At 38.6% G+C, this 25,245-nt stretch overlaps 2 protein-coding genes across 20 annotated transcripts in view; both read left to right on the top strand.

Moving 5' to 3' along the window:
* Positions 1–25,245, top strand: part of LOC6580662 (heterogeneous nuclear ribonucleoprotein L-like) — a 153,556-nt gene that overhangs the window by 56,154 nt on the left and 72,157 nt on the right. The window lies entirely within an intron of this gene.
* Positions 2,926–6,864, top strand: LOC116804136 (salivary glue protein Sgs-3-like). Its single transcript, XM_032730339.2, has 2 exons — positions 2,926–6,622; positions 6,690–6,864. Exons 1-2 carry the CDS (start codon positions 5,618–5,620, stop codon positions 6,810–6,812), a joined length of 1,128 nt encoding a protein of 375 aa, XP_032586230.1. The 5' UTR covers positions 2,926–5,617; the 3' UTR covers positions 6,813–6,864.

Raw genomic sequence — 25,245 nt, 5'->3', positions numbered from 1 at the left:
ACTAAGCGCACATTAAAAATTAATCTTTTAATTACAGCGCCCAACTACGATAGCAATAAGGCGCCCAATAATCTGTGTTTGTGTATGTGTGTGCGTCTCTCTGTGTGTGTGTGTGTGTGTTTGTTTGCATAGGCGCTTTTGTGCAGCTATTAATTACTCGTACTTCCCATACGATATAGATCTTTTTAAAGGCACGCCCACACACCCACACAGCCCAATGCTACCACGCCCCAATTGTATATGCTGCTGCAAATGCTTTGTTAGCCGGGCGGCCATTTTGTGTGCATTGGCAGCCATTTTGTAAGTCTTGCAGTGTGCCCCAAAAAAGTATGCAATAAAAATGAATTTCGCGCTGCTGCAGAATCTTGGCACATATGAAAACAATAACATAAGGTAGTGAAACTATAACAAGAAGAAGAAGAGGAAGCAGCAGCAGCACTAGCAGCAGATTAAGCAGCAGCAAAAGCAACAACGAAAGCTGTAATAATAATAACACGAAATTTTTACTGCTGCTTTAGACTGACTCAGCCACGTGACTTTGCAGTCGAAAATCCGCAACAGCGTAGCTCAAATTTAAAGTGCTTGTGCTAAGCTCTTGAGCTGCTTAGAGGCCACGCCCAGGCACACACAGCTATTGGCCTAATCCTAAGCACAGTTCTCACTTGAGAACGATTTAGGTTTCTGTCACAATTTCTGGATTATACTCCACCGAGAGAGAGAGGCCGCCCACTTTTAATTGCTTTCAATTGACCGCGCCCAGTCAAAAAACTTCGGACATAAAGTTAGGGCAACAATAGCTGTAGCACACATTTGATTTTAATTGAATTTTGACCGCATTCACTTTAAGCATTAACATTCTGGAGAGGCCGACGGGGGCAGCACTCTCCATTGAATAGAACGCGCTTTTAATGCCAAAACTTTGTGTGCACTGTGTGTCTCCCGCCCCCGCCTACACACGCATACAAATGCGTTAAAATGTCCTGTAAAGTGGGCTGAAACTTTCCTAATGGAATTAAAGAACATACTCGAAATTGCTCTAAACGCCTGTCTAGTTGAATGAAATAGTTAAAACATTATGTTCTGACATTAGATTTGGGATGTAGATAAGAGGTGAAGAAGGAGCGAGAGAGCTAGCGAATGAGAGAAGGAAAGGCAGATAATAAATCTGCAGTTGATTAAAATTCTATTGTTTGTTTCATAATACAGAAAAATGACTTCCTCAGCTAAGAGTTCCTATTGTGCTTCGAATTGAGTTAAAATATAATTTTACTTAATTCCAAAAATCTTTGTCAAGCCTATACTATAAGATAGTCTTAAAGCTAAAATATTTTTTGGCGGAAATTTTTGTTCTATAAAACAGAAATTCCTTTAAAACTAAAATAGACTTTATAAGCGTAATTTGTTTTACAGTACAAACAGAAAAAAGCATATACTATATACATATATAAGTATGAAATTCATAAAGTTGAGCTTAAAAGAGCTTATATGATGTGCTCGTATTTTGTTGCATTTCAAATGGAAATGGAATTACATAAATATACAAATGAAATGCATTTGTTGACGGAACGTATACAACGTATAATCCGGCATTCAGAGGACATTTGTATGAAGGGATATATGTATATAGGGGCTCAAGTTGAGTTGCAACCGCAGCATGACAATCATATCAAACATTTGGACAATCCGGCGGACATTTGATTGTTGTTTGGTCGTTGATTTATATGCCAGTCAGACGGGCTTGTGCCTACACACATACATATACATATATCAACGTTCTATGCATATATATGAAGGCACTCACTATAGCCGTAATTATGCATGAATCACGAAAATCAACTGCTGCTGCTGCTGCTGCAACAAGGCGGAGCGATGCGAACACTGTGAATCTCGACCCGGAACGCATGAATGAACCGCCCCAGGAGCATAAAACAAAAAATAATAAAAATATAAAATATATGCACATAAATTTCATCAGGCTGGGCGCAATGAAAATGTTGAAATGTTCAAATGCTCGCACGTAATACTCAAAAAAAAAAAAAAAAGAAGAAGAAGAAGAGGAAGAACAAACAACAACGAGTAAATAAAACAACAACAAAAAGTTCATTTGTAATGCAAAACAAAAAGGCGAAATGGAAACAAAACTAGAAATCGTGGCCCGCAAAACAAAAAGTTGTGCGCAAATCTTTTGCTTTTTATTTTACAGCGAATTTTACTTAAGCTTTGTTTTCGTTTTATGGCATTTATTTTAGCTGTGCGCAAATTTAACAGCCGCTGCAGCAGCAACAAGAACAGCATGAAGCATGCAACATGCTTCAGAGCTGCAGCAGCGAAAACGACAGCAAGGACAAGTGGCTGAGACGGCGCTGCTAAGTATGCAACACTTTCTTGTTGTTTGTTTTGTTTTGCACTTTGCCTCGTGCACACTTACCGGAGCGAACCAGCGAACGAGCCAACAAGAGAGCGGAACATTTTTAGTCTATCTATAGTATATATGAGTTTGTGCCTTACTCTAGATCTGATAGATTTGACTGCATAAACAGTTGATTTTATGTGTTTACACTTGAGTCAAGAGCTGATAACGCCAGAGTTGGGCGAAGAGTTGAAAATATGCTTTCATTTTTCAACAATTTTAAACAAATTTTAGTGAGGTGCTGAAGATTCGATTTAGATATTTGATGTAGATTTTATCATGTATATATGATAATGTTTTTTTTTTTTTTTCGTTCATTTCATATATTTATTTATGCAAATGTGCATATGCAAATGCATATTTGTTTCCCTTTTTAAGAGCAAATTCGTAAATATTTCATTTTATCTTTCATACAGCTTTTGTGACATAGAGACTTATGAATTTACTATTTTTTATATGCAAATATTTATGTTTAAAAATTTATATATTTATTTTTCTAAATATTTTACATATTTTGTATATTCTTAATGGATATTCTAAGTATTTTCCATATTATAATCAAGAATCGGCCATTCAAAGCTTTTAAGCTACATGATCACATCTCAAAGATTTATCTCAATAAAAAAAAATTAATTAAATTAAATTAATTAATAAAAGAATCTAATAAAATAAATAAATAAAAAGAAAAATCTTTACTGGTTCTCTCTAATAATACAAATTCTTATATAATTAGCTTACTTCAGAACGACTTGAGCTCTTCATTCTTCGCTAAGTCAAGAAGTCGCGTTTATTTTATTTTTTTTTTAAATAAACTTTTTAATTTGCTAATGCCTGAGAATGCTTATAAAGACTTTTTGAACTTCATGAATTTTTAAGCTAGGATAAAGATCCGAGTCTTTCAGAAATACGAAATATATTTTGACTATATATAATAGGTTTGGTCCCATAATATATCATATTATATTATATTATATTCTCCACATTTTTCATATCAAATCATTCAGATTTTCTGTTATTCAGTAATCATATAATCATGCTGTAAGCGAGTATACAACCTACTTCAAGACAAGTTAAGCTCCTTGTTGTTTGGTAAATCGAGAAATTCGTTTGTGTTCTTTCTCGGAAAGTAAACTTTTTAATTTGCTAATGCCTGTGGATACAAATCTTGAACTTCTGTGGAAACTTCCGTTTCGGCTTTAAGTTTGGTAGCGCTCAAGTTTTGTTTTCGTTTTATTTTTGTGTCGAGCTCGTTTGGAGTGTATTCATGAAATATTTATTTAGATGTGTGTCTGTGTGTGAGTGTGTGTGTGTGTTTGTGTGGCATGCCGCAACAAATTGCATGCAAAATGACGCCTGGCAACGGGGTCATGTTAAGAAATGTGACACCTCTGCCAAGGTGCGGGGCAGGCCGAGGTGACGGCTGAGCCAGGACACGTTATGGCCAGGTGGAATTGCCAGGGCATTGTCAATGTCATAATTTGCCATAATGTGAGCCAGAGGGCTTACGAGGGAGAGGTGTGGAAGGAGGGGGCATCTGCAAAAGTTGCCCTCCATTGTGAATGTGGATGCTGATGATGTTGCATGTCCATGTCGAGAGATGTCGATGGCGATGTCGAGATGTCGATGTCAATGTCGTTTAGCTTTTGCCAACGGCCACACGGTTTCCCTTTTCCCTCTTTATTATATGTGCATGTGTGCACGTATGTGTGTGCGTGTGTCTGTGTGTGTGTGCTCAACTTAGTTGCTAAGTTAACGATGCGCCATGACAACACTCCATCAACATGGACAGCAGCCCAGTTAGGCAGCGATGCAGGCGAGGAGGCGAGGGGGCGAGGCCGGCCCTTCATCTCCATTTCCTCCGCACTCACTTCGCTGTGCAGCCGAATCGTGCCATGTCCTTGGCAGCGCATTGTCAACATTAACAGAGCCGTGAGGCACAAAAAGGCATATCCAATTGCAAAAAAAAAAAAAAAAAAAAAAAAAACAAGAAAGCAAAAAAAAAGTAAAGGCAAAAGCAAAGGCAAGGCAGGCACGATGAGAGGACGCATGCTGATAACAAAGCGTATGTCGAGCCAAACGCAAACATTCAACTAACATTAGTGCCACGCCTCAGACATGCACATACACACACACACCGACACAGAGCGTGCGGAAGAGTGCGAGAGGGAGAGGTGGGGCAGGGCACTTGCTGCCTCTTCGCTTCGACTTTGGTGTCTATTTTACTTGGTCATTAAATTTGGATTTTGTGCTGTGCATATCACAAGTGCTTGACTTTGCTGTTAAATACACACAGACACACACACATACATACATCTCTGCACACATGTAAATACACGTGCAGGTCTTTAGTGGCCCCTTTTGTGTGTGGCAACCTTCGGTGCAACAGCAGCTCGTCTGCTTCCACTTTGCTGGTTGTGCTTTTTGCATGCTAAACACACACACACACACACACACACACACACACATAGACACACACATACACTCTTCTACACATTTGCCTTTCACACACTGTGCTTCCGTCGAACTGGAACCACTTTTGGCCAGTGCTAAACAACGTTCATGTTGTCTGTCCGACTGCTCTGTAGAAGTTTGTTTTTGTTTTACTTACGGTTTTGAGCCTTTTGTGGTTTTAGTGGTTATTTCGCCCACATCCCCATAGCATCATGGCTAAAAGCGGATTTTTAGGCTCTTTATGCGCCAACAACAACAACAACAATAGCAACTGCAAAATGCAAAATTGAGTTGTTCGGAGAACTGAGAGTTGCCTATCAGAGAAATCGATTCGCAATATCAAGGTACATCAGTTCCGGAAAGTGGATAAAGCTTTGTGTGATGTTCAGAGATAATTAACATGAAAATAAAATGAAAAAAATTAGAATTAGCACTTCACTCACTAAATTATGCAATATGAAAGTGTTATTAATTCTTTAAGAATGATCTCATGCAGTTATATAAAAGACCAACACAACCACTAGCACGTTTTAAGCTGATATGCACTCGAGAGGGAGTAAAAAATCAATAAGCTCTAGCAATTAACTTGGAGAAACACGTTCCAAGACGACTTATAGCATTGCGATCAAACCAAACTATGCTCGACTTCGTTCTCTGTTATGTTAACCGTTAGTCGCAGCTTTTGTTCTAGGCGAACATAAAAGGCATGCGGGTCTTCTGGACTTCATACAGTTTCGGAGTTGTCAGCGCCTTGACATGTACGCTATACGTTTCTACCTCATCGCCTGCTTCATCGTTCAGAGCACTACGAATGGTGTCGATTTATATCGGGATATAGGAATGAGCATGTTTCGGCTACATCGTGTAATACAGGGCATGTCGCTAATGGCTGACCAATTTACTGATGGTACGGATGCAACGGCAGCAGCAGCTAGTAGAGCAATAGCGCCTAGAGAGACTTTTGAAGTTATCGCTCAGGCGACTGTTGTGACTGCTGCTCCTACAACTGCAACAGACGCAACTGATCCACCAATAACCGTTGCTCCAACGACCGTAACAACAGTTGCTCCTACAACAGTTGCTCCTACAACAATTGCTCCTACAACTGTTGCTGCTACAACAGTTGCTCCTATAACAGTTGCTCCTACAACGGTTGCTCCTACAACAGTTGCTCCTACAACAGTTACAACTGTTGCTCCTACAACAGTTGCTCCTACGACAGTAACAACAGTTGCTCCTACAACAGTTGCTCCTACAACAGTCGCTCCTACAACAGTTGCTCCTACAACAGTTGCTCCTACAACAGTCGCTCCTACAACAGTTGCTCCTACAACAATTGCTCCTACAACAATTGCTCCTACAACAATTGCTCCTACAACAGTTGCTCCTACAACTGTTGCTCCTACAACTGTTGCACCTACAACCGTAACAACAGTTGCTCCTACAACAGTTGCTCCTACAACAATTGCTCCTACAACCATTGCTCCTACAACAATTGCTCCTACAACCATTGCTCCTACAACAATTGCTCCTACAACTGTTGCTCCTACAACTGTTGCACCTACAACCGTTGCTCCAACGACCGTAACAACAATTGCTCCTATAACAGTTGCTCCTACAACTGTTGCTCCTACAACTGTTGCACCTACAACCGTAACAACAGTTGCTCCCACAACAGTAACAACTGATCCTCTAACGACAGTAACAATAGATGTTACAACAGCAACAACACCAATGCTGACAACAACAATTGCGTCCACGGTATATATATTTATTTATTTCTAGCATTCTCTCTTCCCTCTAACTATTTTCTCTTTTTCTTCAATAGACAAACAGAATCTTTATAACAGTTCGAAATAATGGTGTTGTTGTCTTTCGATTCGAAGTAAATTGCGAAAGTCTTCAGTTGATATTTGGTGCCACAAATGTCTCGGCTTGCGATCTCATCTAAGCTTAAAAATATATTTATATTTTATATTACATTAAGATATTTAAATGAGAATAAATTTATAAATATTGTATGCTGTTAATAAATATAATATCTATGTAGCTGAGGAGCTGAAAAATAATTGAATATCGATCTATATTAGTTAAATGTTTGATGGTATATATTAGTGTGTTTATATAGCAGGCTCAACATACGGCAGTCTGACATTCAAGCTATTTATTTTGTGCACTGATTACAGGGTATATGCTAAGCATAGCTCCTATATTATTTACAAAAATTTAATTCTTTGCTTTAATATACATATTTATTTATACAATATATTAATCATATATATTTATATATTAATCAATATTATATTTTACTAAAATCACTTTCTTTACTCTCTCTTCTCTTTTTAGGTAAGTTGATTGCCTTTTCATCTGTATTTAATTAATTTGTGCGTGAGTTTTAGTTGTAAGAAATTTATTTGAGTATCCTTTTGATTTTGCTACGCTTTGGTTCGCCTTATCGAAACTTAGCTACAAACAGAGCAGCCAATCAATTGACTTTTGCAGCTTATCAACAAACAAGCTGCCAGGCTTAAGCCATCAAAGGCACATCAAACATAACAGCAACAACAACAGCAACAAGCATCAACAAATCCAACGGCTGACCCAATAAATCACTAGAAATTTTCACACACAAACAACACTCGAATATAATCTTTGAAGTCCCCCCAAGGGCACAAAAAAAAAAAAAAAAAAAAACCAACAAGCAAAAAAAACATGATAAAATATGAAGAAGGAAAGACGGAAAAGCTGATATAAGGACCTAAAACTTGCTGTGTAATTCCCACGATAATAATCATAATAAAAATCAAGCGAGCGATAAAGCATAAAAGCAAATTACAAATAAAATCTACACGAACTTCCTGAAAGGGGGCAACTCTGTGCACTCGATGTGATGCCAGATTGTTTGAGTTGGATATTGTCGATGTTGTTGTTGTTGTTGTTGTTGCTGATGCTTTGGGACGTCGTACATAAAAATAAAAGTTTTTTCCGTTGAGCATATTCCATGAGCGGAAAACTTGCACATTGTCAAAAAATATGTTTCAGCCTGGCCAGCGTTGCCAGACATTTATGACATGTGTGTGTGAGTGTGTGTGGGTATGTATGTATGTTCCCCTCGCTGTTCTCTTTTTCGCTCTTCTTCCATTTTTTCTGCCGCTCACGTAGTAGCCATTTTTTCACTCTTTCGAGAAAACTTTTCTCATAAAGCGTCCGCACGAATATCGCACGTATTAGGGTTAAACTGCCGCTGCCGAACGTTAGAGGGCGCCACTTGGCGTTCAAAAAATGATTTATGCTGATGAATTACTTGAAAATGTCATTACATTAAGAGTGGGCGAGAAATTCATTAAGTTGTCAAATGCAAGTCAACACAATACATTTTTTTTTTTTATTATTATTATTTTTTTTTTTCCATTCTCCACTTGACAGGGACATGACACTCGCACAGCGCTGCCGAGTCGATGAAATGGGAGGCTGCGAGCGTTATTGGCGCATGAAAATTTTATTGAAAATATGCAGAGAAAGGCGAGAGAATAAGAAGAAGAAAAACCTAACGAAAATTAGATTCTGTGCGCACACAATTGAAATGTCAAAGTGGGCGCCAAATGCTCTGACTGATTGGCATTAAATAGATTTTGTGGGCTATAGGCCTTGGCAACAGCACCCAGTATATGATATGATAGTGCTTAAGAGATTTAGTGAGAAATATCATTGAGAAAATGTGGCAGAAATCTGAAAATATATAAATTCTTGAATGACATTTGGGAGCTTCTATACAATATACATACGTATACACATATATTTTATAGTTTTGATACCACAGCGCTTAAAAGATTTGCTGAGAAAATTATAGAAAATTCTTTAGATATATTAATTAAAACTATTGAAGTTTTTTAAAAATTAGAAGAAAAGTTATAGAAAATCTTTTATATATATTGCTTAAATATATATATAATATATTATAATATTACTTAAGAGTTCTTCAAGTCTATCTAGGCATTGGAAAATATTTTTAAATATATTTCAAGCCATATCTAAGAGCTAGCCATATCATATATGACCATAACTCTCGCTGTTTCTCAATAAAATGAACAATTTTTGTCAAATTTGAATGGCTTTCGCTCGTATTTTTAAAAGGTTTTCCATGGAAAACAGTTTTTGCCCGGATATGGAATTGCAATTGCATTTGCAGTGACTGGCGCCATTGTGTTTCCTGCACGAAATGCGCATTAATAATCGAAAATTATGTGCTCTGCTAAACATTTCGGTTATCAGTCAGCGGCCACTTGCAATAATGTGCAGGCCAACTGCAACTGGGCTATGCTCATTAATCAGGCGGACAGAATTATGAAAATAAAGCGCTAGGGAGGCGACGAAGATGCCCTATACAGAGTTGACTGGGTAGATAAATTAATACGAAATTTAAAGAAAAATTCTGTAAAAGTAATTTTTAGTTTGCCTGAGAAAAGTCAAAATTATAGTCAAAATATCTAAAGTTACACATTCAATATACCCTCTGCTCATTTATTATAATAGGGTATTTGGCACTGTTTATTGACTGGGCTGCAACATTTGTTTCAATCATTTTGCAGCCAGCAGCAGCAGCAGCAACAGCTCGCATGCGTCTCATTGTTCCATTGTGTCCATGCGGAGCGCATAATTAAAACCGCAAATAGTGCAGGCACACAGACCCACATGTGATATGTGATATGCATCACTCACAAACACACACACGCACACACACGCTCGCACAACCAATGGTCACCATGGCCAACTAATATCCAGCGCTAAAGTCAGTCCAGCCCAGTCCAGCAAATGAGCTGAGGCGGGTGCAGCGGGCGTATTATTCATTGTTAGCTGACATGTGAGCTTGTTGGCTGAGCGTGGGGCTTCAAACAAAGCACCTTTCGAATTTTAATTATGCGCCTGGCAGTTAATTAGCCAGGCCCAAATGCAAGCAAATCCAAATGCTGGCCAAATGCCTGGCCGGGCTAAAAACATTCAAATGCTCTGCAAATCAACCACATTGCGTATACGCGCCGCATTAAAACTTAAATATAGCCCGCTGCTCATTTATTGCGATTCGATTTCAAATGCACGGCGTGTGGCTATAGCAGGGGGCGGAGCGGGTGTGATTGCGGCACACCTCCTGCTGTCTATTGTCGCGCTTTAATTATCCAAATTAAAATTTGTCGCATGCCAATTGCTTGGGCCGGCATTGATTAAGTTGCCCATTTTAAGCCCATTTATTGTGTGCCTTTCAGCTGATTTGGTTAATTTGGCCAACCGAAACAAAAAGTTGACCCCGCCAACAGCGCCAGCTGCTGTTTTTGGTCACTTTGGTAAGAGGCTTTGCGGTTAGCGTGGCATTCGTGTTCGCGCTTTATAAATTTGTTGCCTTTTTAGTGTGAATATTTCGCAATGGTTTTTGGCGGGCATCAAATGCGCTTAGTGCGTTTGTGTGTGTGTGTGTGGAGGCGAAAATTTGGAAAAGTTTATTAAATGTATTCAATTTTGAAATATATTGAATGCCAAAAATGTGTAACAGAAAATGTTTTGGACAGTTCAAAATATACTTGAAACTATAATCAGATTTATATTGAATTAAACACTGAGAGGATTTATTTGTGAAAGTTTATTGAGTTGAAATGAAGCTTAGAAATGTTTGAAAAATTAAATTTGAAACACTTTAGTAAGACTAAAATATATTTATATATTTATATATAGATTAAAATATAGTTTTTATGTTATATAATATTTATATATGTATTTATATTTATGTCTACATTAACTGACCTTCAAAAATAAATATATTCGAATTCATTAACCATAATCCTCTAATATAAGCTTTATAAAGGCTTTATTAGAGGCTATACATATGCACTAAACTCTTCCAAATTGCATCGCTTAATTAAACACAAGCAGCTAGAATAAAAAAAAAAAAAAAGTTAGGCCAACTGAGCCGAAGATGAATTTTCTTTATTTATATTTAGGCCATTTGGCATGTCTTAACCCTTGGCCCTGGTGTCATTATCTATGGCCATTTTGCTGAAACTATGGCCCAAAGGTAAGGCAACGCTTATCAGGACCTATGACAGTTGCCTCTGACTGGCCTCTGACAATTTTTCACCTGCTTAAGCATGCTGGCGACCCCCAGCGCAGAGCGCATAAATAGGTAAACCGCAGAAGCTCTTGTGCCCAACTAAAATTGTACGGTCAATCAAGTAGGAGCAGAGCTCCAAACTAATACTTAATGCGGCCTAAGCCTTTTCAAACAGCTAGTGAGCGGGCGAGTGAGCCTGCTAGGGGTGGTGAGGGGGCGAAGGTGGGTCCTCAGGGTGCAAAAAAATTAATGTCTGCTAATAATTCAAGTGTCGAGGCATTTCGGACAGGAGTGTGCGTAAATATTCTAACGCACAATTAAATGGAATGTGCCATAAATATTGCGTATACGACACGTAAATCAGCAGCGTCGAGGGTTGCCCAACCCCCAAAGACTGATTATGCAAACAATTAATCTCGAAAATGTTTATTACCAAAGCCAAAGCCAAGACACACGCATTAGTTAGCACTCCCTCGGGTGTATCTATCAATGTGTGTGTGTGTATGTGTGTACATGGATTCGTTTAGTGTTCGGGTAATTTACGCAGACCCAGCAAATAAATTGGTTCTTTGTCTTCTGTTGTACGTGCAGTAGAAAATCAATTGTTAAGTGGCTTTTGGCTTGAAGCGTCAACTGCAGCAGCAACAGCAGGAGTAGAATGAGTAGAAGTAGCATGAGCAGCAGCAGCAGCAAGCAGCAGGAGTTGAGTGCGCAGCAGCAGCAGCTAAAGCAGTAAACCGGATGCACGCCATTTTGCAATCACATTAGCCAAAGCGAGCGCCAAAGCAGGAAGTTGCATGACAGTTGTTCCTCTTCTTCTCGTCGTTGCTGTTGTTATTACCAGCCGGAAATGAAAGCCACAGCGGTTAAGAGCAGCAGGAGTATTTGTCGCCTCCCTAATACTCGGACAACTCGGCAACTGGCAACTGGCAACTGGCAACGTCAGTTGACCGCAGCATTAAGGCAACATTTGTTTTCGACACAGCCGCATCTGAAGGCAAAGAAAGAAAAAATAATGTTGACATTCTTTGGTTGAGACTACTCGACTGCCAAATGCCTTGTGAAGAGAAAGAAGAGAAGAGACGCAAAGCAAAGCAAAAATCCAAGTGAAAAGATTAGCTTTGTGTGGGAGTGTGCGAAAGTTAAATTGAAATATTGTTGAGCCGCCTGTATACCAAATCTTTTCAGCTTATTTTGAATAGACTAGGCCTTTGAAAAGATATAGAACATATATTATGTTTAATTGTATATATACTCTGTTAACTACTAGTTGTTGAAGAAATTTCCAAGTTTTGTAGTCACATCCTTTAGCCTACAGATACTGAATATAAAATCACATTAACAACTGTATGAATTATTGTTTTACATCTTAATAACTGACGAAATATTGAAAAATGTTTATAAATGGAAACGAAACTATAGGAAGTCTGGACATAATTCAGCATTCTATCTCTTATAGATTCTCAGTTCATTTAGGTTTCAGGTAAATGAATGTAAAACTCAGTTAATGATTCTATAAGAAGTCTGCATACCAAATTTCAGCATTGCAGCTTTTATAGATTTCGAGTTCCTTTGTATCGCAAATTGACTGTAAAAGAAAAGAAAATTTAGTTTATGATGCTATAAGGAGACTGCATGTCGACTTTCAGCCTTGTTGCTTTAGTAGATTCCGAGTTCCTAAAGGTCAGGGGTCAGCTGCTGCAGGACATGGCTTGTCAGATGCACGCTTATTAAGCGCTTATACTCTTAACAGCAGAGCATGCCTAATTTCCTCCTTTTTTACACATTTAATGCTGCCTGCGGGAGGTATCAGAAATGTCGAGAGTAAAAGAAAGGAAAAAGGGAAAACTGAAAAATACTTCTACTCAAGTCTCTGTAACCGAAAAATGTTCAACAATGCAACACAAATTGCATTGCAACCGCAGCAGCAAGCGCGGTTTTTGTCCTGCGCATCCCCGCAGGGGGCGGGAGTCTGCGTTGACCGCAACTGGGAATAGTTGACCAGTGCAATATTTTGACTTGGTCAGCTTTAAAATGGCTGCACAATAAGCTGAAAAAGCGAGAGAGAGAGGGAGAGATGGAAGAAGAAGGAGAAAAGAAAAATGACTTGAGGCCAAGTCGGATGCAAAAAAGATGCAAGCCGGGTTAAAGTGTGACCCTTTGTGTCATTTGTTATGGTCAACGTAATTGGCGTGGGCCGGAATCGAGAGAATTGAAGGCTACGGAAAAAGTGTGGGGCGTGGCAATGTGAAAAGGGAGAGAAGGGCGCGTTTGTCTTTGCTGTATTTCCATTTCGTTGATTAGAAGGAGGTGGCTTATATAATTGACAATGACAGAGCAGAATGCAGTGACAGGAGAGAGTACGAGTGACGGAGCGTAGACTATGAAACAGAGGCGTGCGGATAGCAAAACAAAAGGTGCCGGTTAAGTGACATGATAGATTGACTAAAGATGTTTGCTATGATTATGAGATTAGTAAGGATTCTCTTTGCAGGATACTGAGACTGTTTGGTTAGGATGTTAAAAGAGTAATGCCTTGCGCTCTCTCATTTGATAGAAATTTGATAAATACTTGAGAGAGGTTTTGAATAAGAATAATGAACTCTCAGAAAAATTAATTCAATTAATTCATTAATTAGAAAGGTATAAGAAAGTGAAGATTCTTTTCTAGAAATGAGTTAGAAAGAGAAGCGATGCCTCTGTAGAAATGAGAGAAGAGATTATTTATCAGAAAAATAAGAGATTCATTTTAGAGCTGTTATAAAAAGAAAACCTATCTGAAGACTTCTAATTCCTATCTGAAGACTCGCTAACAATTCGTTTATATTCTTCAAAATCTCTTTCAAGTATTTCTCTTTTCTATCTTCTCATTTTCTAAGTCTTCTTCAAGTATTTGCCACATTTAAAGCTTAAAGCTTCCAGGATTTCATTATTCAACCTGCTGTCGGACTATTCAACCCTAGAACTGCTGGAAATATCATAACTCTTTATCTATTGTGTAGCCCTTTCCTTGCACTCCTTCGCTCTGCCATTATTTTCTGTCCATCTATTTCGATTTCTACCCCCAGTTGTGGCCAAACCCTTTTTGCTGGCACATTTATTGCTGGCGCACGCATAACTGAGATATCTCAAGCTTTTGGCCGTAACTATTATAACACTCCTGTGACGTCCCTAAAGAACACACAGTGTAATAGCAGAAGCAGCAGGAGAAGCAGCCGGAGAAGCAGCAGCGGTTAGGTACTCATTTTTAAATGCTTCAACATTGCATAAAATTTGCATAGATTTCTTGCATAGTTTATTTAGCGTCCATTGTTGTTGTTATTGTAGTTGTGCACAGTGTCCATTTGCCCGCCCACGATTCACGCCAAATTGTAGCCAAACGTGTGCGCCCTGAAATTGTTATACATACAGACACACATAGACATACATATACATCTAGTATGTAGTATGTAGGCAAGGAGCTATGGAGCTGAGTCTCGCAGTTCATATTATAACTCAATATCTGCGTGAGGCGTTTTTTTCGATTCGCTGCCGCAACATTGAGCGCGCCCCGCTGCAACATTTATATTCATATATGCGGCGTGGAAATGAATCGTAGCTCAGGATGTGGTCGACGCACCGCAGGACGCTAACCAAACCAAAATGAAAACAAAAAGACAGAGAATGAGAGAGTGGCAGAGAGTGAGAAGGCATAACAAAATATACCAAACACCCACAGAGGACAATTCAATGGCTGCTCTTTAAGTTTCTATCGTTAAGAAATTTGCATTGCTTTTTACGCGCATTAGCATAAGCACACAAAGAGGTGATTTGTGAAGGTGGCAGGAGAAGTCGCAGGCATCAGCTTGCATCAGGTTTCCAATATGTCAAATTTGGAGCACGCACTGTTTGTTGGTGCTTTGCTTTATTTTCATATTCCGCTCCACTGTTGTCTGTCTGCACTCAAATGTCAAGTGTCAAGGCAAATCAAAGTTCTCTCGCTTGCTGTCAGCTGCAGCATGCTGACTGCTGCCACGCCCACACTGAAGCCCCTTAGCCGGCTGGCTGGCTTTCAATAACTAACTGTCCGTATTGGTTCATTCAATTAATGTCAATATACGTCAAGCCAGGCAGCTGAGCACACATGCACAATAAATATGTGTGTGTGTGTGTGTATGTATATATATATATAGAGATGTATAGACATATTCTTGGCTTCAGTTGACATGTCCTTTAGTTGCACTAATTGCATCAAGGGCTGTAAAATAAGCTCAATGCCTAATCAGTCGCATTCCAATTCAATTTGCTGTAAATTGTAATTTCGGGTTATGCATTACGCTTTTAATTGAGTTTCCAGATTTACTAATGGATCTTTGTCAGAGAGCTTAAGTGGATTTTGGTCTCGAGTCTTGGCCTCTAATGCGCATTAGGGTTCGATTGTTTTCAAGCGGCTGGCCTAATTGTTATTTGTGGTTGAATTACAGTTATTATTATGGGCATGAATTAAGCCAAGCTTCACCAATCAAATTTGATAATATGTATATACTTATAAATTAAATATTTTATTTTGCATATGTGCTGAATAATTTTGTATGTGAATATTTGTTCAATATTTGCTCTTTCTATATACATATAGAATAAAAACTTATAGTCCTTCACTTAGTTATATATTTTGAGGCCAGGCTTGCTCTGCACTCGTAACCAGAAGTTTTTTAATTAAAGATAAACACAAAAGTTTGTTATACACATGATACGGGCAAAACTTGCTGGAATTCGACTTGAATTTCAAAACTTTATTGAGGAAGTATTTAACATGGTACTAACTCTATTCATTGCCGAAATTGCTTTGAAAATGAAAAGTTTCTTTAGTTAAATTAACACTGCTATACAAAAAATATATATTGTTTTTTATAAAAGTTCTGAATAATTTATATAAATTTATATTTATATATAAAATTTAAAAAAATAATATTTATATATTTATTGTTATAATATTTATAAGTAAATTCGGTCACTTTCCATTCTAATTGTATTCTTTTACCACTGTGTCCAATAGCAGCCTTGCAGCCTTTCACTGTGTGCGTTTCCATATTGACAAATTCTAGGCGCATTCTCTCTTCGACCAATGACAATCACAGAGCGTGTCCGATCGGCTCAACTAGTCATCTCGCTCGCACTCAGCAACAGACGGAACTGCGTTTGGCCACAGTTATCTTTGTCTCTCTTCCTCTCTCTCGGTAGGATGCAAGCCAGAATTGAGCAGCGTGTAGCTCAGACGCGAAAGCACTTAGATAATATTTGTACAGCAGTTGGGTTGAATAGTTCGCAAACTAGCACATAGATGGCGCCACTACATGGTATGAAATCCGTTTGATTTTAATAAGCTTTCAGTCAGTAAGTATTACTACTGCAGCTTGACGATATGAAATAGGAAAATTTAAAATAAAAAACTAAAGAAATGAAAATCCATCATCAGTTCTACAGTATCAAATTATTATAGCATTGATAATGACATTTGTATGAGTATATAATGTATCCAAGAGACTTTTTACTGCATATTATATATACTAAATCTTATATTATATTGTATATCTATATCTATATATAGAATAATACTCTATCTTATACATGCTTATACATATATAGATTATGCATTGTATATATCAATTAGGTATATATTATCTTTCATACATATTTAATGACTTTTCATATCTCCTCTACAATAATAACAACCTTTATTTCAATTAGTTTTCTACACTTTCTCACTGCCTGACGTTCAGTTAATTAACGCCGTTGATCGCAAATGATAGAATTAAAGGCGAATTTAGTAATTACAGTAGTCTCTGTCTGTCAACATGTCTACTTTTATGTATACTTAGAAGAGGGCCCTTTGTGGTCTTAAGCTGCAACAAATTGTTGCATATGCCAAGGCGGCATTTGGCACTTGATGTCGAGCTGAAAGCAGCAGCTGCCACTTTAACGCGCACAGGCAACAGTCACGCCCCTAGCTGAATGGCTCACGCCCACGCACACACACACACACAGAGACACACACGCAAATCAGCCCACCTACACACACACACATATGCATGGCCCACTCAATTAACGCAACTCATCAGAGGCGTAGTCGAAAAGGCTGAGAAAAAGGGGTGAAGAGCGGGGAGCTGAACTGTGTTTGCTTACGCTTGTATTTGTCTTAACAACTCTTACATACACTCTAAATGGGGTCTGGCCCGGGTGTGAACCTGGCAGCCGGAACTCGGAACTCGGCCTGAATGCCATGTATTCAGGCTACCACTGCTGCTGCTGCCTCTATTTCTTTTTCTTCTTGTTATTACCCTGCTGCCGCTACTGCCGCCGCTGCTGCTGTTGCCTCTCGCATAATTACTTTGACTCGACTTTTACGACCTTTCCTATGAATTACTCAAGACGAAGTGTTGGGCGCACGTCGCGTCATCAGCAGCCAGTTGTTGCCAGGATACAGCTCTCTCTCTAGCGCTGTCTCTGTCGCTGTCTACTTCTGCCTCATTCTGTTCCAGTTTATCCTTTATTTTTACAGCCAGTCTTTTGCCGTTGTCGTTGGCTTTATTTATTTCTGTAGCCCGTGTGTTTGCCTGCTAATTTCTCTCAGCTGCGTCCCACGCACGACAAGTCAACGGGGTTGCCAGTCGAATGCTGCCACTAACTGTTGTAATACGCACACATTTACACGCAACCCAACACACACACACACACACACATTTATATGTACATATACAGACTCTGACACGTAATTGCATAATGCGCACATATATACGCTTCAGCAGCTGGCAGATTGAGACGTTTGTACGACAGGGTTATCAAGCCTTCAAAACGTTGACATTTTGCCAACAAATGTTTAAAGCTGTCTTAGCTAAGCAGGCAAAAGTCTCGTGAGATCAAATTGATATATAAATTCATAGGTTGCACCTATATAAAATTAAAATATTACATAAGAGATTATATATAAATTCATAGTTTATATATATCTGATATATACTATAGAAATATACAAAATATTCGCTTTCTTTGTTCGGTTTTCCTGGTATTTTCTCTACAACAGCAAAGTTTTCATTCTTCCAAACTGCTTCAAGCCTTTGCTTTCATTGCAAACTGCTGTACTAAAGCTCCTGCCACATCTCTGCATTCTCAGCTACTTCTAATGCCTTGTCGTAGATTGTGTGTTGTCTGTGCACACATTTGGCCCTTAGTCAAGCTGTGTTCTGCCCCCGCAAATACATTAACTGCGTTAGCTTTTTAGCCTAACGACCGGCGCAACACCTTTATCTGTAAGCCACCTACATCTGTTGTCCCACTCACTCTCCCTCTTTTCCTCTCTTTGTCTCTCTCTCTTACTGTTTCTCGTGTCCATCGCATTCGCATTGTTAAACTGAATTTATGCGCCCAGCAGCAACAGCAGCTGCGTCCACTGCGTCGACTAACGATACTTTTCTACTTCTTCTTCTTCTTCTGGTGCTGCTGCTGTTCCTTCTTTGACTTTATTCTTATTCTACAGTTACTTCTTCTTTTACTTGGCTGGACTGCCATTACGTTTATAATTGTCTTGTGCAACTTCTGGCCATTCACAGCTATGTGGTGGGTGGCCGCAGCACCTGTGCACCACCCACCCACACAGCTAGCCCCTAGGAAGTCGTTAGAACCGCGTGCTCCTCTCTCTCTCTCCCTATTTGCTGCTTTGGCTTGAGCTGCTGCTCTTTATGTATGCTTCTCAGCTTTTCTCACTTGGTCTCTATTTTTCCCAGTCTCTCTATTTACTTTTTCTTCACCTTTTGCTGGTTTTACTCACGTCTTCTTGGCCACTTTCAGACTCATTGGCTAACTGTTGATTTTGTTGTCTTCTCTTGAGCTCTAGCTCCCTCTCTCTCTCGCTGTCGATCCAATTTGCGACACACATTTTCAGTTTTGCATTTCTCTTTATCATTTCTTTTTCTCCGTGCCTTTGGTTTGTTTACATTTTCACGCTCGAATTCGCCTCTTGTGCAGCAACTTTTAAGCAGCAAAATTTTAAGCCAACTTCAAACACGCACACACATTAAGCGGGCTTTCCTCCCCTCCTTCTCCTTCTCCTCCTCCTCCTCCTCCTCTCCTCCGCCATCCATTCGGCTGCACCCTTATTATTCGATGTGCCCACAAGTTTTGTGCTCAGCTCCTTCCTTTCTTAGCCCCAGTTCCGTTTCCTTTGCTTTCAACGCTCTTCTGCTCTGGATGCCGGCCTGCTCTTTGTGCCACATAAATTTGGTTTAAAATGTATCTGCTGCTCTCGAACTCTCAGCACACTGCTGCCCCTGCGGCTTACCCAGCCACAACCCCCCTTCCACTCACAGGGTGCGCCGTTCGTGTCCTGGACTTGGTCCTGTAGTTGCTTTCTTTTCATGTTGCTGCCTGCTTTGTTTTCTGTGTGCTCAGTTTCAATTTGAACATTTTAATGTTGTGGTCATAAAATTCTTTTTATTGGTTGTAAAACCCACTTTGGCAGCCATCCTGCCACAAAACAGAGCCGGAGATCGGGGGTGCCGCACACAACAACAAAAAAATTAGCAGTCTCTTTGCCTGGCTACTTAAGAGCTGCGTTAAGGTGCGATAAGGATGCCAAAGTATTTGGCAAATTAAACGAGTTGCGTTTTTTTTTTTTTGCTTCTCTTCTTTTTATGTCCGCCGGGTCATTGGGCTTTATACTACATATTTATGGCAATCTACACACACACACACATCTACAGAGACACCGATTTTTTTTCGAAAGCAACATGAAAGTCATTTGCATTTCAAATTTAATTAAAATACAAATTGGAAAAAATAAAAGTAAATATATATATATGTATATGTAAAAATGAAATCAAGAGAAAGCCAGACAAAATTCAATGGGGAGCTGTAAATGTGGACTTCCTATAAATATGCAAAAAAAAAAAGAAAAGAAAAGGAAATATTTAAAAATGTTGACGGAAGTCTTTAAAGTATAATAAGCAAACAATAAAATATTTCATAAATTTACTTTATAAAAGAAATGTGCTGAGAGTGAGATGTCGGTGTGAGAGAGAGAGAGAGAGCGGGTCATAAAAGTGATAACAAAACGTTTAAGGACATACAGCAAAGCGGAAAGGAAAAAGCAGAGAGACGGAGGATAAAATAATTAAAAAGCTGAAGTTGAAGAATTGTCAGCAAAATGAAATATCATAATTTAATCATATCTAGCATACAAAGAGAATATTATAAAACAAATCAAGATATACTCCCACAAATTTTAATATAAAGCACCCACTTCATTGATTGAATAATATTTGCGAAACTAACCGAACTATTTCTATAACAAGTATATAAAATATGTAAATCTAAACCATTAAATTGCTCCATTATAGAATGACGGAAAGCATTTTGATGGCATTCCATTTCCTTTAGCATTTTCGATAAATTGACAAATTTACATAAAATGAAATGGGGAATTTTCAGTTTCAATGCTCCTCCCCTCAGCACTCGCTCTCTCTCTCTCTTTCTCTCTCGCTCTGCCAGCTAGCAGTCAGGATGGCGCAAACAAATCATAATGTGAGCAAATATTTGTATTTTGCTATCATTTCATTTGCGCGAACACGCCCCGTGTGCTTAGATTTCGGCTAACTATAAATTAGCATAATGCAAATGATGAAATTATGGCACGAATAACAAAATGTGCATAAATCTATTGGGTAAAAGAAGAAAGACATTTTTAGAAAGAAAAAAAAAAATGCGAGAAAGCGACCGGACGTTGTGAACATGAGAAAGTCGAAGGAAAAGCGACGCAGTTAATAGCAAATGGAACTGCAAGGCGATCAAAAAGAAAAAGTGCCGTAAACTGAAGGAAGTGTAAAGGCAACAACTCAGAGACATTTCCGGCCAGATTGAGAAAACTCTGTGAGGCAGTTGAAAAGCTGAAACTGGCAATAAAATATCATCATTAACACATAATTGGAGGCGCAACACAGCAGCAGCAGCAGCAGCAGCATCAGCTGAAGTGAAGTTGCCTTTGGGCCACGTTGCTATGCTGCACTACAATTTACGTTTACAGATAGCTCAATTAAATGCTAATAGATATCCCTCGATTAGGAACTGGCGTGAGGGAAAGCGATACTGAGCAAGAAATGAAGAGCCTGTTAAGGTTGATATATTATTATCCTGAATGGTCCCCGGGGTGTATCAGCTTACAAATTGTGTAATTCAAGTGCGACACTTGAGAAGCGAAAAGCTCTCAGTGAATCCGAAATTAACAATAAATTAAGATTTATGATGTACTTTGGATTACAATTTAATGTGTATCTAAGGTGGGTGCTTCAGGGTGCGGGTACCACTTAGATTGGGCGAGCTTTAAGTAGAATTTTATGTAAATAATACAATGTGAATTGAATAAAATTTTGCGGGCGGCTGTATGAAGTTACACATTTCATAAATATTTAAAGAGAGAGAGAGAGAGTTATTTATATAAAAACTAGTTCGTGTGAGGTAGAAGGACGTAATCAAAGATTAATAAATAGCTAGAAAATTTAAGGGAAACCACTTATATATTATAATAATAATATTAATCAAATTAAAATTGAAGAGAGTTCTATAGAGCTTATGTGTAATAATATTCTCTATATTCTTCTATACTCTACTCTTTTCTGAGCCTATGCGAACCAATTGAATACATTCAAACACAGAGACAAATAGACTTTTTACTTAAGTTCGCGCAATTTAATTCCCAGCATAGGAAAAAGTATTTGCACTTCCTTTGTCTGGCCTTACTTTTGTCTGCTTGACCATCGCAGTCGGTGCTGCATTTTATCTGCACTTTTATGCAGCAAGACGTAAATTGTTAATATATTGCTACGACTTCTGCTGCTGCTACGACTTCTGCTGCTGCTGCTGCTGGGGCCAGGTAGCTGCTTGGCATTGTCAACGCTTTGTAGCCTTGATATTTTATGCCATTTGTCTTGGCCAGCTGCATTATGAAAGAAACACGTTTGGATCGCGCATTGTCGCTTGCTCCCTCTCTCTCTCTCTCTCTCTCTCTCTCTCTCTCTCTCTATGCTACTCTCTCACTTTAATTTCGTTGAAATGTTGACCATGTTTCAGTTGTTGAAGTCAATGAACTGTTGAAATTCGCGTTGCCCCAAGGCGGCGCAGCTTCACATTTAACCAGGCGTGGGACAGGGGCAGGGACGGGGGCAGGGGCAGGAGCTAGCTGGCAGGCACTTTAATTTCTGCTCTGTTTTTGTTTCTGTATTTTTTGTGTGTTCTTTTTAGCGGATTTTGCTTTTTGTGCATTTGAATTTCTTATTGACCTATTTCTGCTGGTGGCAGCAGCAGACTCGACCCGTTCGTTCAAAGCCCTTTTAAGAAACCGGTTACGAGTAATTTGCAACACTTTTGGCTGTATGCATTCAACAGGGGGGCAATAGCAGCAGCAGCAGCCGCAGCGACTGCGACAGCCGCAACAGTAAGGTCGCTCCTCAATCTTCGCAGCCTCGGCCATGGCTCAGTGAGTAACTGCGTCTACGTTCGGGCCATTGCCTTTTTCTTCTGCTTGTGCCTTATTTTTCGGGCTTTTTTTCGGGCTGCCTGCTACCAAGTGCCGTTAGTCGTTAGCCAACCACTTGACAGTCGCAGCTAACTGGTGTGGCAAGTTTCTGGCTGCGATGCTCGTCGTGTTGCATTCGAGTCGAGTAACTCTTGCAAATCATTACGACACATTGAACATTCAACATGGGACAGAAAACTGAGCAGAGCATTACTATCGCTAAATGTCTGTGAGGAAATATATACGCTTTCACTTTTCCTCAGCTCATTGTCCTTAGCAGCTCTTAAATGAAGCGGCGAAAATTGAGAAAAAATATGGCTATAGATTTATTTAATTTAGCAGAAAATTCCAAAACTGTTAAAGATAAGCGGAGAGCAAAAAGTTTGTTTATAAGCAAAAACCCATTTAAGAAAAGGGGTTTACTGATTTTGAGTAATTTTTATAATTAAGAATATTATGTTAAATTCATGAACTAGGTTGATATAGATCTTATTTGATTTATGTCGATTATAAAATATATATTTGTTAACCAAAAGTTCATTTAGACTTTATTGTAATTGATTTAGTAAATATTTTTAAATAATTAAAATATATTTAAATTAAAGTAATTTAGAATTGTCTTTTTAAATATTTTTAATAAATAATTCGATAAAATTTAAAGGAAATATTTTGTTTTGAAAAATATTCTTTAATTATATAAATATATATATATTATGCAATTTTAAAATATGTTTAAATATATGAAAATATAATTAATAATTGCTTAGGGTTATTATATTTGAAGCTTAAACAAAGCTGAATAAAAAAATATAAGTTACTATTTTATTTCCTCTAATTAGGGCTAAATATTTGTATTAAAATTAAATTCCAATATTCAGTTAAATTAAATTGCAGATCTCTTGAATTAGCTAAAACGATCTACGCTGCACTTATATATTTTTATTTCATCCTAAGCTTTTTACCACCATTTTATATGAAATCGTATTCTGAAAATTCAGCGAATATCTTTTCTGCTCTCTCAATTCATATGCCATTAATTTATGTGGTATTATCATTACTCTCAGCTCTCGTCTTCTATATAAGCTAAGCCATAGCTAACATTTTGGGCCTCGCTTGTGTATTCAGAGCAGACTTTCACATTGCTCGTAACATGACATAAATCGCAATTTTTTATGACATTTGCTCGCCTTTAAATATCTCTCTCTCTCTCTCTCTCTCGTTTCGCTCGAAATTGATTATCAAATAAGGGCCAAGTTCTTTTGACCACTAAATTGTTGATATTAGAACTAAGCACACAATATTATTAATATTTAATGCGCTTGCCCCGAAATGAACAAGAAGAAGACGTAGAACACTTTATGAGACGGCATTTTTATCAGAAGCAAACAATAATACGAAGCGCTCAGGTTGCAAGAGCTGGTTGAGGGAAGGCTGGATAGGGGAGGGACAGGGGTTCGTTCGTTGACGAACCTGGTAAAGCGGCTTAAATTGTTTGCCTGTCGCTCGGCTGGCTGCACGAGCTGGCTGCACTAAGACCCACAATACACCCACCCACCCCACACACCTGCAGCCGCATACCCCGCTGCCCTTTGTTGTTGGCGTTGCTGTTGCTGTTGTGGTTGATTTAATATTTAGCACGCCTGGACACAGAGCTCCTGGGAGGGAGCTGACCATGGGTGCCCAGATCCAGGCCGTTGTGAGGTTGATAAGGGGGAGACGGAGGGTGCCTGCCTTAGTAAAATTTTAATGCGCTTTTGATGATGGCCATAAAATGGCCAAACAAAATGCATGTGGGCGGTGCCGGCAGCGGTGGGGCAGTGGGCGTGGTCGGTGGCATTGCATGTAGAATCTGTGCGCTAGATAAAATATTAATTTATTTTTTCTTTTCTTGTTTTTCGTTTTTTTTTTTGTATAACTTTTTTTTTGTTTTGTTTGGTTTGTTGTTTTGGGGCACGTCGTATCCTTGCGGCTATTGCAGCGCACAGTTATAGTGGCTCATAAAACTGTACGTACGCCAGAGAGCACTTATTTTTAAATAACTGTTTCATGTTCGCCACAGCCCTATCTATCTGACACACCACTCTGCCACCCACTCTGCAGTCCATCTCGCCATCGCTCGCTTAGAGAACGTGTTATTAATATTTTCATTTTCATTCTGACGCGTTTTATTTGCGTTTCTCTTGTTTTTCATTTTAGTTATTTTTTATTCTGGTAGTATTTTATTTTCTTTTTCTCAGTTTTATTATCACGCCTTTTGCATTAGTTATGTTCTGTTTATTAATTTTAGCGCCTGGCTCGTGCTTAAGTTTTTATGTATTTATTTCTGCTGTTGGCCTGCTGCTTGACAGTGGGTCAGTAAAGCAATCAACCCTCCTCAACTACATTCCCAAGCAGTTGGAATTAAGCGCGTTTTGTTTATATATATATATATCATATTTGGTTTAGCCCCGTTTTATGGAAAATTGAAAATGTTTTTCCATTTTTGTTTTACTCTTTCGTTTAATTTATGTGCAGCAACCGCCGAGCAATTGAAAAAAGAATTTGTATATGTCTAAAGATGATTTAAGAGCTAAAATTCGGAATTCAAATGCATGCTTCTTCAGCTGCCTTTGCGTCGCTTTTCCAATTTCCGTTTACAATTTCAGTTTTGCTTAATAAGAGATTAAGGCTATTGAATGTTGAAAAATAAAAAAGTAAATAAAAAAATGAAACACCAAATAAAAATATATATAAATAATAAAT

The sequence above is a fragment of the Drosophila mojavensis genome, unplaced genomic scaffold, assembly GCF_018153725.1.
Source record: "Drosophila mojavensis isolate 15081-1352.22 unplaced genomic scaffold, ASM1815372v1 contig_81, whole genome shotgun sequence".
NCBI lineage: Eukaryota > Metazoa > Arthropoda > Insecta > Diptera > Drosophilidae > Drosophila > Drosophila mojavensis.
Note: the sequence above shows the minus strand (reverse complement) of the source record. Positions and strands in the feature narration are given on the sequence as shown.